This window comes from Thermobia domestica, chromosome 6 (assembly GCF_964235325.1).
Source record: "Thermobia domestica chromosome 6, izTheDome1.hap1.1, whole genome shotgun sequence".
In the NCBI taxonomy this organism is placed as follows: Eukaryota; Metazoa; Arthropoda; class Insecta; order Zygentoma; family Lepismatidae; genus Thermobia; species Thermobia domestica.
In genome coordinates, this window is record NC_137459.1 from 56,846,192 (window position 1) to 56,866,581 (window position 20,390).

Below are 20,390 nucleotides of genomic sequence, written 5' to 3' on the forward strand. Positions count from 1 at the left end.
TCCAAATCTCCTCAATTTGTCATGTTTTAATCAAAAGATACAATATATGTCAGTTAAAAATTTTCTAGTAGGTCTTATATCTGCAGAACTACATACAGTGTAGCACAACCCAAACTATTACTTAACTGAGTATGATGTGCTAATTCAGTAAAAAATACGAAAACACGATTTAGGGCCATTCAAAAATTTTGTGGCCTCTGATCCAATTTTGTATCAAAGATTCATTATACAGGGTGGCCCAAAAGTAGCCTAGTATACACTCCTGCATTGATCAAGTACAACATTCTAGTTTATTGGTTTATTTGCTTCGACTCTTCCGAGCTAAAGATGTAAACAAAAACACATTAAGAACAAATAACAAAAACTAAGTCTACCTGATAGATAACAATAAGAAATGATATGAAATGCAATGAGCTGATCAGTACTTTACTGTATACCTACGTTTGAGTCACCCCAGGTTTCAATCAAAAATTTTCTTGTAGGCCTTATATCTGGAGAACTACATGTAGTGTAACCAAACCCAAACTATCGCTTAACTCAGTATGATGTGCTTATTTCGTAAAAAAAAAAAAAAAAAAAAAAAAAAAAAAAATACGAAAACTCTATGTAGAGACCGTTCAAAAATTTTTTGGTCCCTGACTTACAAACTAATTATTGACCAAGATCGCATTTGCTCCATTTTTTGATCATTTCTAAAATTCTTTTTCCATTATTCTGTTGTTAATATCAACCTTCTCTTTTAGCCTAGACAGTGTAAAGGCCGTTCGTTAAACTAAAGATTTCCATTCACTTAATTTACTTTTATGTTATATTTTTATCAATATTTCATCCTGTCCTTGTACAAAATCTTTAGTACGCATTTTTGTTTGTTTCATCTTTTTTCAGAAAAATGCAACAATTCTAAATTTCCAGTAACACGCCCAGAATTAAAACGTAGGAAACAGAAAAAAGCAACTCCAAAATCTACGAGCACAAAAATGAAGGATTTAATAGCAAGCTACGTGCCTCCAAAAGGTGCTAAATGCTGCGCGAAAGGTTGTAAGAACATTCGCAGCAGCAACCCAGACATCAGTTTCTTCTCTCTTCCAATTAAGGATAAAGAGAGGTATGTGCCTTTTTAATACATCTTGGTTCAAAATTCCAAACTCTAAAGTTTCTCCAAAACAAAAAATTGGAAAATGAATTTTTTACAGAAAACTACTCCAGAGTTAGGAATATTCGAGGCCAGTGAGATAAGACCTAAGCCGATGCCAAAATTACAATACATTTAAGTTATTATAATCCACAAGTGTATACTATTAACCTCTACTTGAAAAAATAAGGCAAATAGATGTTTTTCTCTACAATTTTCTCACGAATCAAATCAACAGAGCAATGAAGGGATTGCGAGTAACTAAATGAATAGACACATATTTTGATAGAAATTGTTCTCTAACAGTCTTGTTATCATATATAACATGATTTAATGACTTTCAGTAACTAACCGCTTTTACATTCGACAAACCATTCGGATACTTGTTCATGGTCAAGCGGCTGATAAGCATGCTTTCGGCATGTGCGTTCGATTCCCAGCGGAATATATGTTTCGAACACAAACCTGAGTGGTGGTTCGGTCCAAAGCTTGACCAGTAGATCTTGTCGTCATTAATCTCGGTTTCTTACTTGAACATATTTTTAATTGATGTTCACATTGGTCTTATTTCCTATCAGAAATTGTGATAACAAAACTCTACTCTTTTTGTAGATGTAAATTGTGGTTACGCAATATGCTAAGAGAAGATTTAGAAGAGAAAGGTATTGACAAATTGACACGTTACCACATATGTCAAAAACATTTCGAAAAGAAGTATTTACCAGCAGAGAAACGGCAAGGGCCAGTAAGGCTGCTTGGAGAAGCCGTGCCAACTATCTTAGATTCTGATTCCAGCGTTTCTAATTCACAAGACCAATTGGAAGTTGAAGCAAGTTTCACAGGTAAGATCAAATACACATGCATATATAAATAGTGTGTAACAAAAAGGTACGGCAAACTTTCAGGGGTGGATTCCTTATGGGTAGACAAGCAAAAAAGTTCATATGGTAGCAATGTGTTCCTGAAGAATGAAGCTTTCCGCCGATATGCATTTTAGGGGTGTACCCCCAAGGGGGAAGGAATGCCATCCCCAAAATTCTGATGCAAAAAATAAAAAAAAACACGTAATTACTTTCCCCCCTCCGCCGTGGTAACCCCCACATAAGTAAAATACATATTGGGGGAAAAGCGTCGTCCTTCACTAATACATTGCTACCAAAATTATCTTCCTAGCTTAAATAGGGTCTGCTTTACTGGGGTTTAAATTGAGTCACATTAAGGAGCGACTAGAATGAAACTATTTCACACCATCAGGCGGCTCAATGGCCGTAACTTTGTAACGATGCATTTCCCGACATATAGTCATATGAAGTTTTTTGCTTGTCCACCCATAAGGAATCCACCCCTGAAATTTTGCCGTACCCTTTTGTTACACCCTATATATATATATATATATATATATATATATATATATATATATATATATATATATATATCGGGTGTTGCAAAATAAGTGTTACAACTCTTGGGAGGTGACTCCTACCACTGAGACAAGAAAAAAAGTTCTCTTGAACTTTCGGCTATCGGACATAGTTTCGGATCTACAAGGTGCCGAAAGCGTGGGAAAATGACTTTCGGACGCCAATAGTTCGGAAACTATCCAACATAAAGAGGTCGGGTAAAAAATTCACTGAAGAAGTCATACCTGCTGTATTGAATTTTGCATGTTTCACAATCCTACCATGCACGCGCAAGGGATTCCCCAAAGGAACGAGGGAGTCCCGGATAATCTGCCAAATGAAAATTGGTCTAAATGGATATGAATTGATAGGGTTTCTACCAGGTAAGAACAATTCGTTTGTATTAAATCGATATCTGGAACAAATACAAAATGGCGGACACCTTCATGCCCGTTGTGTGTGGTTGCATAATCACCAGGTACGGATGCTGGCCAACAGTGACGTTCTGAGTATTAAGTGTAGCGAATTTGTATTCAAATGCTCAAGAAAGACATCTGGAGTGTCGGTAGAGCACAACAGATGAAACAGGGTGATTCACATGTGTGGAAACACGTAACAAAAAATGTCCAGAAATACACTCATACTCAGTAAACTTGTGTCTAAAGCATCGGAAATGTAAGGAATAGCATCAAGAACATGATAGCAATTGCCAATTCACCAATAATATTCCCTCAAAACGATGCAATGTGATGTACACGGTTGCATACCATAAGGAGGCAACAACTGAGGCCAAGTTGAAATTTTGCAAGTGACTCACTAAGAAACTGGGTAAACTAAATAAATGTCAGTAGTGGGATCGCATGATCGATATTGAAATGTGGCCAATGTGTGTGTTGATATCGACATGTAGCTAATGGATAAATGTCAACATGTTCCACTACTGCTGGGACGCCGTCCCACGTGCGAAAAATAGAAAAATAACTACTTAGGTCTTGAAGCTGAGGCCGTGGGCCTCCAGTTAGATTGGAAACTGCGACCACGCGAGCGAAAGCGAGTGCTCTAGCCCTGAGGCTTCGAGGGAGCCTCACTTTCTCTGTATTCATTTCTTTGAGAAGTACCCACTTTGTTTCGCAAGCGCTCTTGTACAGCCTCCCGACATGCTTGTGTCTTTCATTTTGTTACTCCTACTGCACAGTTGTAAACAATCAGAGCTTTAAGACGTTTCTTCCTATTTCTCATGTTTTATTTTTCATATGTATGGTATTCCAGCAGTACTGTTACATGTGCCAAATTGGTTCATTTTCGTCTTTGTCTTGGCATATGCACTGTGTGTAAGATACGAATTTCTGGAGATATTTGAGTATATTTCGAGTACGTGGTATGTCCCAGAAGACGTGGGACATGATACAAGTTAGTTATTTTCACACTCTATCAGAATTTGAACCATGGATTAAGAGTTATCTTTTCATATGTGTCGACTATGGGACAATGTCCCAAACAAAGAGGAACATTGATACAATCGTGTCCTAGTTACGTTCTGCCAAAAAAGTGCACCAGATGTAATAGCAGAATGTACAACGTTATTTTCCTAGTTTTCGCACGTGGGACGGTGTCCTAGCAGTGGTGGGACATTTTGACATTATCCATTAGCTACATGTTGATATCAACACACACATTGGCCACATTTCAATGTCGATCATGCGATCCCATTACTGACATTCATTTAGTTTACCCAGTTTCTTAGTGAGTCCCTTTGCACAATTTCAACTTGGCCTCAGTTGTTGCCTCCATATTGGTACGCAACCGTGCAGATCATATTGCATCGCATTGATGAAATATTATTGGTGAATTGGCAATGGCTTTCATGTTCTTGATGCTATTCCTTACATTTCCGACGTTTTGAACTCACGTTTACTGAGTATTAGTGCATTTCTGGGCATTTTTCGTTACGTGTTTACACACATGTGAATCACCCTGCTTCATCTGTTGTGCTCTACCGACACTCCAGATGTCTCTCTTGAGCATTTGAATACAAATTCGCTACACTTAATACTCAGAACGTCACTATTGGCCAGCATCCGTACCTGGTGATTATGCAACCACACACAACGGGCATGAAGGTGTCCGCCATTTTGTATTTGTTCCAGATATCGATTTAATACAAACGAATTATTCTTACCTGGTAGAAACCCTATCAATTCATATCCATTTAGACCAATTTTCATTTGGCAAATTATCCGGGACTCCCTCGTTCCTCTGGGGAATCCCTTGCGCGTGCATGGTAGGATTGTGAAACATGCAAAATTCAATACAGCAGGTATGACTTCTTCAGTGAATTTTTTACGTGACCTCTTTACGTTGGATAGTTTCCGAACTATTGGCGTCCGAAAGTCATTTTCCCACGCTTTCGGCACCTTGTAGATCCGAAACTATGTCCGATAGCCGAAAGTTCAAGAGAACTTTTTTTCTTGTCTCAGTGGTAGGAGTCACCTCCCAAGAGTTGTAACACTTATTTTGCAACACCCGATATATATATATATATATACATAGATAGATAGATAGAGAGAGAGAGAGAGAGAGAGAGAGAGAGAGAGATCAATTTAACGCAAACACCTGAAAAAGTGCAATTTACTAAATAATATGATTTTGAACCACCTTTTACCGTCAGTAGAATTAACTGGACATAGAATGAAGTCTTAGAGTTCGTGAATGACAACAAATAGCAAGTGTAATATCACAACATTCAGGGTGCAGAGCATCAGCCACTTTTGTGGGAGAGAATAGATGTAGAAATCTAAATCTGCCTTAGATTCGTGTCTCTAAAATGGACTACAGATACTTAATTTTAATCAAGTTCGGAAATTGAGCCAGCCAAGGGAGATGTTTAACTTCATCCCGATTTTCCTCAGACCACATAACAAGAGCATTGTGAGATATGGCGTCATGGCGGGAAACAACATCTGGATAATAGAATCCATATGGCCCCCTCGAACACGGGACATAATCATGATCAGTGATGCGATTGATAAGCGTCACCACAGGACCAACTGGAAACAAGGATATTGCGACCCACAGCTTCACAGAATCGCCATGTTGCACGGTCGGGCGGAGAAACTGCTTATCATACGCTTCTAAGAGCGCCCACCACACATATCATGGATGCCAGTTGGTCGCACTTTTCTCTGATTGGCTGAGGGATATCATGTGATATGGCGTCATAGGGATCAATGCTCTTTTGATTTTGGCAGGGTTAAATTGGGCCAACCCCAAATTTCGCGATGGGTACATAGGACCATCATTTTTAAATTTTGGAAATTTCCAAATTTAGAAATTTACTATGGTAGAATAGCATCGGGGTATGTATACCTGTAAGTTTGGGGTGGTTCATCTCGTCCCCTTTCATAGGTACAAAATAGCCAATAATGTAAATTTCGGATGTTTTCGACCTATTTTATCCTCTTTGATGAGGCTTTATTACCTTATATGGTTATATGGGTGAATATAGGGTTCCATTCCCTTTCATAAGATATAAGTAAATTGATGCACCCCTCTTAAATTTTGGAAGGGATGCATAAGATCACCCTTAAATTTTGGAATTGTCAAAAAGCACTAATTGGCAAATGCTCTCTAGGACCCTAATGTATATCACTAAAATTTGGGTGTTTCTCCTCATTCCCTTTCATGGGTATAAAATTGACAAATAATCAAAATTTGGATATTTTTGTCCTATCTTGCCGCCGTTGATGATGGTATATTGTAGTTATTATCGTAGTTGACTATTGAATGTGTATGACACAATAGTAAATATTATGTGTGGCAATTATCTAGTAAGTAGGGAGCAAATTAAATACATCCAGCAACGCCTTACATCCAACCAACCACTAATTTGCTGTAAGTAAACTAATTCAAACTCAATAATAAATGAAATACAAGAATTCGTTTTCTTAAATCAAACAATTCAAATCACACATATAATTAATTGCTTGGAAAACAGTTAATACCACCCAGAGATATAACATAAATAAATCAAGATAACGTAAGGTGAAAAGAAGGTATTTACATTCAAAATGAGAAGCTGACTACTATAGCCAAGTTTACAGGATGATGGTTAAAATCTATACACCACTCATGCCACTGTAATATTTGTTATGGTTTGTCTTTTATGTTTGTTATGGTTTTCTATGAAAACATTCACCTCTCCACCGTTATAAGATACGTAACTTCCACTTGGACATCAAATACTAACAATTTAGTTATGTCAGATGAAATTGTGTATTTGCAAACATATATATTAAATAAAGTATACGATTCAAGTTTGAATTTCATCATTAAAAAATACCTAAGTATCAAAAAATTAAAAAAAAAAACTAGACCAGTACCATTACTGCATCCTGCAAATTAATCATTGGCTCATAACCAGAAACAAACGTATTCATCACAGTAGAAAACCTTCTGTTTGCTGCTTACACCTACACAGTTTCTGTGAAACAAACACTTGCAACAAATACATTGGATCACATCATCTTTGCCATACTATCAGACTTTTTCTAATTCATTCCTTGTTACAATTAGGCCTAATTCTTCATAAGATTTTTTTTAAAAATAAGTAAGGTATAATGCTATACTCTCATGTAGGCTAACTTAATTTTTTCTAGCATGTTCAATTGAATACTAAGTGTAAAACATGGGAACTAATGACAGAAACGTTTTAATATTTCTTTTCTTTGCTGCCTCCGGAAGGTATTTTTAAAATATTAATTTTAAATTCTACCGATACAATTTATGGGAAACGTGCCAAGACAGTTAGGCAGACATGGACTTCTTGTTTTTTCTCGTTCATTTTATCAAATCTATAATATCTGATTTTTGGAATAAGCATGCTATGTTACTGACAACTAAGTAGAGAGTCATTACCTAGTATAATATAGCGCATTGTGTAGAATCTTAAGTTTCCTTACATAAAATCAAAAACAGCTAAAAAATCTATACATGTATTGCGAACAAACTACAGTTCGTACGTAACATACGCATAAATAAGTTGCAAAGAAGAATAGAAGTCTAGTTAAACTGAATAGAAAATTAATGCACTTGGAAACAATGTTTCTTCCAGTCATACTTTCGAGAGAGGCGTCCTCCTCTCAGGGAGTTAAGATAAATTAAATATCAACAAGTAAATTAATAACGATAGTCAAATTAAATAGCGAAAAATTAACTTAATACATGACCACTCTTCTGTAGGACATGTCCATTAAGAAATACTGTCCCAGCATAGAGCTCAGATTTGATATTGCCCTCTTAGATTATTATTATTATTTTTTTTTTTGGAAGAAAGAATTGGTCAGAAATGGAAAAGCAAATGTCAATTTCATCTGAAAATTTAAAAATTACCTTTGATGAATAAAATTATAATTACTAACTATTCTTTGTTCTGTGTGTACAATCCTCGTAAGTTTAGCATATGTTTCAATTGCTAGTCGTAGATGATTTCCAGAAATTTATAGAAAAGTAGACAACTTTATCACAAAGAACGGAAATACAACTTTCAAAACTCTTTTAGCATAAACAAGAGACATAATGAACATAAATATATCAGTATTGTCAGTGTAATCAACCTTCTTAAACTCGTTTTCCATGTAATAATCGTAGCACAATGATGCTACAGTATTTTTGGTTTGATATCAATAATACTTAATGTAATAATGTGAAAGTCATTCTATCAACAGTTAATCATGAAATGTTAATTAATTACGTAAAATAAAGAAAAGAATAGAAGTACAATGATGCGGTTGAATTTCCATTAGGTTTTAAATCTGACGAAAGATGGTGTCCCTCATAGAAAAAGAAAATAGATACAAATTGAGTATAATGCCATCTCAGAGTGAGCTTTCTTTTAAATAAAGAAAGATTGACTGGGTGAATTAGAACAATGTAATTTACCTTTACCACGCAGATCTAATAGTACCAAAAATTGATGCTGTAGAGTGTAGACTGGATAGCCTGGTACTTAAATCATTCATTTCTTCCGCAGATGCTGAAAATATACTTCACTCATTCGAGGAAGATATGGAATACTTCCCTTCAAGCTCTTCTGAGGTAAGAAATAGCAATTATTAGTACTTATACTGAGCTTTTCTTAATCTCTTCGTCGGATGACGTAGAGTGTCTAAATTAAACTGTGTTAAATCTCTCTTATGCTTTTTTCTTTATTAAAACGTCCAAATATACTAACTTTCTATTACTTTATTCTTCTCCAGTAAAAATAATCCTGATTTACTTCCCGTTTAGTTATCTAAAACAGTATATGTATAAATAGCTTTCTTCTTTCAATTACTGTAAAGTAAAATTGTGTTTCAATACGTTCAATTTTTTCTCCACCAATAAACTTCGATCTTTCATACTTGAAGATTGTGATATTTAAAAAAAAAAACTCAATGTACTTATATTGTAATTGTAGAAGCTTGAATAACCAATTCAATTGTTATTCGACTGTAATCTTCACGATTAGATGTTTCCAGAGAGTCAAGAGCAAAAGTAGTTCCCCCCTAACTGCTGTAACTTCATTAGGTTGAGTACAGTATATTTGTTGGTATCACAAACGCCTGTTGAGAATCCGAAATACATGTAACATTTCAACCAGGAGAGCGACAGTTGATAAGCCTGTGAAGGACTGAGATAGGCATTTGCTGTGTAGTTCAAGCACCTATTTTTTTTTTAATTTAAATTTTTCCTCTATTGTATGCAGCGTGTTGTCCCATGAGTGATATATATTGATGACGCTACTTGTGTTATTGCTAGTTAGCGCCCATTGCAAGGGCTGTGCCCTCTACTAGGGAAAGAGTTTACACGGAATCGTTGAGTAAGAGGAAATGTTTGTGTAGACCTTATTATACGATATCCATATTTTATGTACAGATATCACACTAGATGTTCACAAAATTTACAGTCTCTACAGACCACAACCACAGTTAAATTCAAGTATCCAAATGAACGAAATATGAATCCAGCAATTGCTAAAATATATAAAACAATAGTGAAGTTCTGTTAATAGTGGGAATAAATAATAGGATTCAAGGTTTTGGTAAATTTGTTGCCTCGCAAAGAGAGGCTAAAGGACTTAATACCTCTGATGTAAGTAATAAGATAGAGATAACTTACCTAATGTAAGTGTTACTACCATATATTTGTCCAGAAAAGTAGCATTGTATTCTCTCGAGCCTGCTACTTTTATGGCTGTACTGTATTTTAAGTGACAGTGACTGCAAATAGCACCCGTTTTGTGAATTCGTCTCTATAAGTCTGTGTCTTACTCAACTGCTTTTACTAGCTATTATTTCATCCAATTCCACTGTTTCTCAGTCTATGACTCCACCAAATTTACCTTCGTTCAAACATAGCTACTAAAAATATATGTACTTGTAAAATTTGTAATCGAACTTTGTTTTAAGACATTAGATACATATATTGTATAAATAAATTTGTCTGTGTATGAATGTGTCCTTATTCCCTATCTGCATAATCATGAGTGATAAAAATGAAAAATTGAAAGCAAATGAAAGTTTAAAGGCATCTAGATTTGAATTTTGAAGAAACACTATATTTATAGTCATTACATTGTAACCTTCATTTATACACTGAGAAAAAAATGTACGTGGAGTACGTGAAATCGTGTGTTACATTTGTAAATCCTGTAGTTTTTGGACTTAACGTACAACTAACGTATAACTGAAAACGCACGTTTTATAATACTTTCTGTATAAGTGTTCCATCTGTACGTACTTTCCATATGAAACAATATAGGCGGTCAGGATCTCACACACAAATGGACGTATATAACATATAGCTGACGAAGGCAACATACATATATATATGTGATATAAGGAAGACTGTTAGAGATCAGATATTCTGCAACGGTATGATGTAACATCTCAGGACAACGAGTTTGTAGCATACGGATAACGTATGCTCCGTACTGATTTCTGTAGTAAGCAAGAAGATTCCGATACATTTGTACAATATACCGCTGTCCGGAGAACGAATTTTTCTCAGTGTAGACATTACGAACTGACACATGGATTCCTTAAGACTAGAAAGTTGCTAGTAGAATAATAACTAACTAACAAACTCTATGGCTTGTGGAACCCGGAGGTTCAATACCGCGTTCACAAAAACTCTCCACTGACTTCTATCCTTAGCCAACTGGATCCAGTTTCTACTTTGTACCAATCTCTGCGAGATCCGTCTTAATATTGTCCTCCCATCTGCGCCTAGGTCTTCCTAATGGTCGTTTTCCGATTGGTCTTCCAGTCAAGACTTTGAAAGCGTTTCTACTTTCTTCCATCCTAGCTACATGACCTGCCCACCTAAACCTCCTAGACTTGATGACCCTAACAATATTTGGTAAACCGTATAAATTAATGTAGTTCCTCGTTATGAAGTTTCCGCCATTCCCCATTCCCGTTCCTCTTGAGTCCGAATATTCGTCTCAGGATCTTGTTCTCAAATACTTTCAGTCTATGTGTTACTAGAATAATATATATATATATATATATATATATATATATATATATATATATAATTAAAAGCATTACGAGTCGATTTAGTACAAATTTATTTATTCTAATTATGAGTTGAAAACTCTGTTCTTAATGTGGACCAAAAGTAACACAATCAGAGAACAAGAATTTTAACGTATTGAACCACTAATGTCGTGAAAGTTTATAAATAAAATAATAAATGGTAAGTAATTTTTGAGCTGTAAATTTAAATTAAATTAGAATGGCATATTCTTTATCGAAAATCCTGGTTACCCTACTATATATTTAAAGAATAATATGGCGAAACGTTACACTGATAACATGTATGTTTGTTTGGAGTTTCTCTTCGTTGTTGTTGTTCTTCTGGCGTTGTATTTTTTCACAAGTAAAGGGTCCAAATGGATTAATCGAGTTGCGGGATGAAACTTAGTGTATTTAATAGAGGATGTAAAAATATGTATATGTACACAGTTATAGCGGCTGAGCGCCATAAGAAACGGAGGGGGAGGGAGTCAAAGTTGATGGAAGAAGGGCTATGCTGTTGTTGAAATACGTCAAATAAACTATTGAATCGTGAAAATAGTGAAAGATAGATAATGCAAACGGTGATAGTTTCACACATTGGCCAAAGAAGAATGAGCTGAGTAGGTCACGACACTCTACCGCCATCATGAAACCCGCCAATTTAAATATGTGATACTTTTTTGAAATGGAAAGGTAGTCATGTGATATTTCAATTAGGGCCAGCATGTTCTCAAAACGTCAATTATGAACTTTAGTGATCGTTGTCTGTACTTACTTGGAAGATTTAGGATCGCCTTTATAGTTATTTACGAATATTAGGAAATTGATACTCGTATGTTGAAAGTTTGGATTATCATGAAAACGCATGTTTTTGGATTATTTACAAGCCAAGAAAACTAAGTGAAATTTGATATCAAAGTTGAATATTATTACATTATTATTATTATCAAATTGCACTGTTAGTTTTATTGGCTTGTAGATATACAGTATTTAACTTACATGTGTTTTCATGATAATCCAAACTCAATATACGAGTATCAGTTTGTTTTTTTTAGATTTTCGCAAATAATTATAAAGATGATCCTAAATCTTCCAAATAAGTACAGATAACGATCACTGAAGTTCATAATTGACTTTTTGAGAATATGGTGGCATAGCATAGCCCTTCTCCCACCAACAATGACTACCTCCCCCTCCATTTCTTATGGCGCTCAGCTGCTATAACTTTGCACACATACATATTTTCACATCCTCTATCACACACACTAAGTTTCATCCTGCAACTTGATTCATCTATTTGGACCTTTACTTGTCAGTATTAGCAGCGGCGGCTGGTACTATATGTTGCATGGTTGTGCAGCCGAATATTATTTTTAATACTAAAAATATTATTAAGTATTAAAGTAGTGTATCAGTAAAAAAAAACCTCTGCTCTTGAGCGCAAAACAGTATTGATGCATTTCTGAAAAAAGTCAATTAAAAAACGGAAAGAAAGATAGAGATTTACATTTCCAGTGGCAGCGAATGTTGTTACTGGAAGCAGTAACATTGAGCATATGGCAGCGAGCTTCTATCTCTTAACATGGGTAAGTGGGTTTATTCTTGCATCCCTCCAATCTTCCCGTATTGCTCTCTTGCGGTTGCACTTTCTTCCGCAACTGGTCAGTTTCTGTAATAGTTACGAATTCCTCCGCTTAGCAGCGCTTGACTCAATTGATAGAGTGAGGGAGATACAGACGCTTGGAAGAAAGAAGTTATTCACAAAACATAAACTGGCAAAGAACAAATATAAGTCTGGTGGTAGCAGGGATGGATCCAGGCTGAAAGTTTGTTGGGCAGCCGTTCGAAGTCAATAGATTTTATTTAACATTTATAATACAATGGTGAAAATTCTTGGGATAAGTTTTATTTTTTAAAAAATCCTATTCTGGGGGTCTATCGAGTCTTGAAAAAGAAAATGTCTTACTACTGGTCTAGTTCCTAGCTCTGTGTCTTTCGTGCACATGATTCCGTGTTCGATTTCCGGCGTAGAGCATATACTATTAATATTCGAAGGAAAACATCTTAGATTTCATGCTTCTTTACAGACAAAAATACATGGTTTCTGAAAATGGACTTTTGTACCGTATATTTATACAAAGAAATGCTAACAAAATGCATATTGTCGGAGGAGAGAGGTGTTTCTGGACCCTAAAGAAAATAAAGCGAAAAATATTTTCGGTAGCGATGCTTTCTATTCAGAGAAACTTGGCGAGCAGCATTTCAGATTTCAATAAAGTCATAGAAAAATTTGAAGCCCAAAAGATCGAAGAAAGACCTTCCATTCTAAAAATAATGCATAGTTTATATAATTAAATAATTTTGTTTAACTGCGTGCATGCAATTTTCTTGCTTTTTTCTTCTTTTCGGATTAATACCATTATTCATGGCTTACAGCACATACTATATATTCGATTTATCTCGTGTTCAATAACATGAGTGTAGAGGTTTTGTATATAAATAGTGTATAAACGTACATTGATAGTGGTTGTTTGGAAAAAGGAAATAGCTTATATATTAAATCAATATTAGAGAAATAATTTAATCAATAATATACAAATAGAGCTTAAAAGACTTTTCTCTTCATATTTCCTGAATATTTTTTTGGATAAGACTCAAGAATGCTCCGGAAGGGGAACACTTGCGCGTACCTACATACCTTTGTTATTGCAACATCGCAACCGGTGCTTGTACAGATTACGAGTCGCTACTAATATTTAGAGTACCCTATATATGATTGGAATCGAATGTAAACCTACTACAGCCAGCAAAAGTGACCACAAGCTAAAAGTGGGACACCTAAAAAATCTTGTTTCGGAATGAATTAAAAACTTCACAGTAATTCAGTACTACAAAATGAAAATGTTTATTGTGCAGCTGGAAACTTAAAGCAATGTAACATAATTACACATAATTATATTACAACAAAATTTAATTACGTTGGTTTGTAGTGACAAAGAAGACTATGCTAAAACAATATCACTAGCTCATTAACTAATAAAAGTGATTTAATTATAATTAGAGGCTAAGAATAATGCTATGAGTCCCCTTTCACACATCTAGAAGACCACTGTGTAAAAACCTAAGAATACTACCGTTATTGTATATATATTCTCGGAATGAATATGCCGGCTAGGCTAAAGGAGATGGTGATGATGAGATGAGTGAAATGCTGGAATGAAAAAATGGGAGGAAACGGGAGAACTCCGAGGAAAACAACACACAAAGTGTTTGTCCACCACAAAGTTCACTTGGCGCAAGCTCGGATCGAACCAGGGACTCCATGGACCAGAGGTGAACGCTCTACCACGGAGCCCCCGTGGCCCCCGTATATGTTCTCGAAACAGAATCATTCATACTCACGAAATAAACGTAATTTCCCACTAAATTCAATGTGTACAACATTAGAACTATCAATCATATTCGTATACAAAATGTCTATTAAAACTCGTTACACAATGTAATCATATATTACCATAAAATAAAACTACATAATAAACTGTTAAATTCAGTCAAACTAATTGCAGATTAAAAGTCATCTTAAATTACTGTTTTTAGCTTAACGTCCGACGTTTACGCGCAGAGCTTAAAGGAGTCGATGAGTTGGGTGATAATGGTGGAATGACGAAAGTGGTAAGAGAAACGGTAGGATCCCGATTAAACCCATGCATACGGTGTTTGTTTACCGCAAGGCCCACTTGATGGGAGCTGAGTTCGAACCAAAGACTTTAACTTATTTAAACACAAACAAACTATTTGCTGAGCAAAACAATATATTCACATAAAAAGAACTACATACGTGTTACAGTTTCGCCAACTAACATTTTGGCTTCATCAGACACTATGAGATACATGACAAATGTGCAGTCTTATGTACAAACAAGAGCTGATATATCTTGCTTCTGATTGGCTCCTGGAAGCAGCCAATCCCCTTCAAGTATTCTTGTTTGTATTTCCTATACCGAGGCTTCCTATCTGTTGTAAATTACACACACACATAAAAAGGACGATCTTAGCACAACTAATCTAAACTAACAAATAATTGACATAAATAATTAAATAATTATATAAATATATACAAATACACATAAATATATATATATATATATATATATATATATATATATATATATATATATATATAAATAGATAAACATACAATTACGCATACACTTAAAAAGACGACACACACATACAGTATATACACATATACTTATACAACCACATATATCTATATATAAATATACCATTACATATATAATACATATATACACACACGTATATAGAGATAACTAATATGGACTAATTATTATTGACTTAAATTATTGTTACACAATCATCTATTCTATAGCATAAAAGAATATCTCGAATCAAATCTCGATATGAGACCAAAATTAAAATTTACTTTGTGTGTTGAACAAATAAATATTACAAACGGCAATTAAAGTTTAAAAAATATTTTACTTTTTTGTATTATTTGAATGTACAGCATCTGTAAAGTGTTTTCTTAGTCATTTTAGGGCATATTCAGAAACGATTTTATGTGTGATTAGCATCGTTCTAAGTGATTGATTAACACGTGCTTATATTTCAACACTGAGCAACACTTTGATTATGTTATCCAAGACTTATATCGGGAGGTTCGTAAGCAAGCCACGACTTTTCCACAGGGTTGTTCAACATATTAGATGGAAAGGCAGGACTGAATGTAAAACAACTTTCTCTAATTTAAATCATAACATATTCGGACATCCCTCCGTAAAAGTCGTGGTTTGCACCTTTTGATAAATCGTGGATAATATCACAAACGTGCTTCTGAATATGAAAATTATAATCACACGTTAGTCATGACCTTAATACAATACTAATTATACGTCAAATCACCTTTGAATATCCTCTTTGTATCTCCGAACAAAGTCATGAACCCTGAATTCCTTCGGCAGAAAAATAAATTAAATAAATAAATACCTAAACTCCTCCAATCATTCTTGCTTGAGGTTTCCATTCCATTCAATAAGCCAGGTTTACTAATTGTCAAAGTTATAACAACTATACTTTCTAAAATTGAAATAGCTGAGCAAAATACATTTAATACATATAGATGTTGTAATGAAAAATCGGACAAAATTTGCCATTCTTTAAAAAGTTGGGAGAACATTTTGTTTTCTCAAAACGATAGATAATCGAGGCATATGGTCACCCTAACGGGAAATCAAAGTGTTTGACTTCCATACCAACACAACGTCGAGAGCGTTAACTATAAGGGAACAACAGAATGTATTATTGAATAATTTAACGTATTTCATATATGTTTTCCTTATTTCAGGACGAGTTGGTCATTGACGAGGACGAATTATAATAATATGATGGAATAAGAATATGGGTCTTATGTAAGTCAAATAACAAGTAAACACGTCCTAGACTAATTTTGCATATATTGTAATATTTAACCCCCTTTCTGCATGATTTTCTTTTCTTTTAGCAAAAAGAAAAAACAGTATATGAAATCCTCATATGGGAACTTGAAAAATGAATTAAAACTTGAATTTTAGATTTTTCACTTAATTCCGACGAGTAATAAGTAAGTGCCATATACCACACACTTACAACTCACAAAGAACACGCCAGATGACACCAAAATCTCTTATTCATACACGTCAATATCTCACATAGCAGACAAAACAGTGATTTGATGCCTTTGATAAATCACAAAAAAGCTAAAGTGAAAAAAGGGTATGTGCCATATATGGCACGGCATGCGGTAAGGTGTTAACTAAGACTAGCATGTACGGTGTATTACCCGCTTTGCTGCGTTGAAATGAAAATTTAAATGCACAACTTCGTATCTCATGTGTTTAGTACCCGTGAAATAGGCTGTTTTCGTTTCAAATGGCATCGATATAAACGGCACTGGAAAGATCATTCATTATCTCGGCGACCCCGAAAACAGCCGACATCTCACTGCATTCGACACTAATATTGGTAATTTTCGATCATTTTGTTATCTCCCCTCTCCCAACTTGCGGGGCTGAGTTTGGTTTTAAACGGGACCGGAAGTGTCGCCGGTCATCTCAGCGACCGCGGAAATTATGGATTCGACACTAATATGGGCTATTTTTGATCAGATTTATGTATTTCCCTTTTCCCCTCCACCAAGATGCGGGGCAGAATTTGGATTTAAACAGCAACAGAAGTGTCACTATTGATATCGGTGACCCAAGAACTATAGATTCAACACTAAAATCGGTCATTTTAGAACATGTATATATATATATAAAGGGAAGTGGGAGATATATATTTCCCCCACCCCCTAGTTTTGGGGTTGAATTTGAATTTAAACTTGACCTAAAGTATCACCGTTCATCTAAGTGACTTAGAAAATTTAAATTCGACACTGATAATGGTCATTTTCGATCATTTTTATGTATCTCTTTCTCCCCCTTCCCCAAGTGGCGGGGTAGATTTTGGATTTAAACCGGATCGGAAATGTCACATTCATCTGAGTGATCCCTAAAACTATGGATTAGACACTAATATTGGCCCTTTTCGATCATTATTATATATAGCTCCCCTTATTCTCCTCCATGCTGCGACACACGGCATCAAAATTGTCACTGTTAATCTCAGCTACTTCTAAAACTATGGATTCAACACTAATATTAGTTATTTTCGATTATTTTTAAATGTTTATCCCCCTCCCCTACGTTGTACCCTCCCCCTTCCCAACTATCAGGGCTGAACTTGGATTGAAACAGCATCAGAAGTGTCACTGTTTCTCTCATCGACCCCGAAAACTATCGATTCAACACTAATATAGGTCTTTTTTGATCATTTTAAAATTTCTCTCTCCCTCCCCCTCCCCTATGTTGCATCGTCAAAGTGAATAACCTAGAGCAATTCCTGCCCCTAAACTCATATATGTTGAAAATTTGATCGAGATTGGTTGAGTGGTTCAAAAGTTATTAGGTTTTAATACTTTGTATTTATACGTTCCCCTCCCCTAAGATCTACCGTTAAAGTGAAATCACAAAAATGTTTCCAGATCAAAATCTCATGTATCTTGAAAATTTAATTGAGATCGGTCGGATAGTTCAAGAGTTATTGAGTTACAAAAATAGTTACTTTCAGCCATATATAAATTGATTTTTATATATCTCCCCCTTCTCCTCCTCCTCCTTACGTTGCTCCGTCAAATTAATTGCATAAAAAACGATCCCAGGCCTCAGCCACATCTATGTTGAAAATTTGATCAAGATCGGTCGAGTGGTTCATAAGTTATATAGGTTTTATTTATCTTTATACTCCCTCCCCACCAACTCTCAGTTCTACCATCAAAGTGAATAGCCTAACACCAGCCCAGCCTCGAATCTCATCCATGTTACAAATTTGATCGAGATCGGTCGGGCGGTTCAGGAGATTTAGTGTCACAAATAGTGATTTTCAATTGTATATACTGTATATAGTTTAAGCTACGCTAAAAATACAATGCCTTTATAAATTGAATGCAATTTTTTATTATTATTGTTTAAAGCTTTCTACTGTAATAAACGATCTGATCAAAAACACCAGTGGTGCAAAAAGTGCAGCCAAGTTCGTCAGCCTCAAAAAATGTTGAGATGAGAATGGATGAGCCAAGTTCCTTGGCCACTGCATCTGAAAGAACACTGGAACTTGGCGCGAGGTTTCTAATATATTCGAATACACCAAGATGTCTGTTCTTAGTTTCACGGCCGGGACATTTCAGCCCTAAGGCTGGCGGTGGCCCCCAAACCCACCATGCTCACAAGCACCATCCCTACGTCTGGTCAACATCATTTTCCTTGACACTTCGTGGAGGATTATGTTTTCCTTGTCTGGGTTTCGAACCACCGATCTTACTGCAGTATACTGTATATGTGCCTTAGCGCCTTAGCGAAGTTGATATTCCTAACGTTGGTGGTGACCCCAGAACCATTAGGTCCACCACCACTATCCCTAAGGCTTCTTAACATAATTTTCCTTAACACCTCGCGACAAGTTCCAGTGCCCATTTGAGATGCAGTGGTCAAGGAACTTGGCTCATCATCCTCATCTCAATACTTTTTGAGGCTGACAAGCTTGGCTGTACTTTTTGCACCTCTGGTGTTTTTGTTCGGATTTCCCTTCTTTCTGTAGTTCACCATATCAATATCATATATTGGGATTCTCAATTGTTGCATATTGTTGGGTTTAAATTTAAAATTGTACATCTTTAAAAGAGTCATAATGTGTCACTTGCAATATTGGTTCCCAAGGGCTCTCCCATAGGAACTGAACCAAGGACCCTGTAGAACAAAGGAGTACATGCCAGCCACTAGACCAGCGGGCAGAATTTCTTCTATTAAATATATGTCAAATAGCTACGTCCAAACGAGATCCGAATTCATTTACCCGGGCTACAAAATCACGATCGCTAACATCTCATTTTTCATTATCTAAATACGAAGAGTATCAACAGGGCCCCAAAACCCCTGATGCTGAATCCTCGATGCTAAATCACTAGACACGGCTGGCATTTCAACATACTTACGTAGTTGTTCTCTACCCTTCTACGTTGCAAAATTACAGAGTTCATTACATGACGCGCAGCTTGCGCAGTTTCGTACTGCTTCGGGTTTTCTTTCCAGTGATATACACCTTTCAAATAGTTTGTAAACTTAATTATATTTGCCACCAATATATTTCATATAAATGTCAGACAATTGGATTTCTCATTTCTTGGAAAACTTCATTAATTCTAAATATCCCCACCTCTACATTCTCTTACTTATTAATTTAATATAAATAGCTATTTGATATCAATGGCTACAATAAAGAAAAAATATTCACTGAAAAAAGAAAAAATATTAACTTTCCTTGTCTGGGTTTCCAACCACGAAATTTACGGCAGTTCGTACGCACTTTAGCCCACTTTCTTTTTTTTTAAGTTAACTGATTCACCGAAAGTGCCACATTAACTTGTTTAACTACTTATTACTAGGTTTCACTTGTTTTACTCGCACACTGAGAAATAAAAAGTATGTGCGTACGTAAAACATAGTGTAAATCCTGTAGTTTTTGGACTTAACGTACACTAAAAGTATAACTGAAAAAGTATATTTTATACGTAGTTTCCCCATAAGTGTTCCGAATAAACGTACTTTCCGCACGAACGAAAGAACTGTATATAGGCGGTCAGGATCTCACATACAGACGGAGGTATGTAACTTATAGCTGACGTACGCAAACGCATGTAATGTAAGA

General features: G+C 35.5%; 1 protein-coding gene across 1 annotated transcript in view; it reads left to right on the forward strand.

Annotated features, from left to right (window-relative positions):
* The window catches only part of LOC145687673 (52 kDa repressor of the inhibitor of the protein kinase-like), a 31,187-nt gene extending 14,680 nt beyond the window's left edge, over positions 1 to 16,507 (forward strand). Inside the window, exons 2-5 of the mRNA XM_081761130.1 lie at positions 886 to 1,105; positions 1,745 to 1,974; positions 8,561 to 8,625; positions 16,456 to 16,507. Coding sequence (XP_081617256.1) covers positions 978 to 1,105; positions 1,745 to 1,974; positions 8,561 to 8,625; positions 16,456 to 16,488 — 456 coding nt within the window. The 5' untranslated portion in view covers positions 886 to 977 and the 3' untranslated portion in view covers positions 16,489 to 16,507. The remainder of the gene's footprint in view (positions 1 to 885; positions 1,106 to 1,744; positions 1,975 to 8,560; positions 8,626 to 16,455) is intronic.
* Positions 16,508 to 20,390: the final 3,883 nt, after the last annotated feature.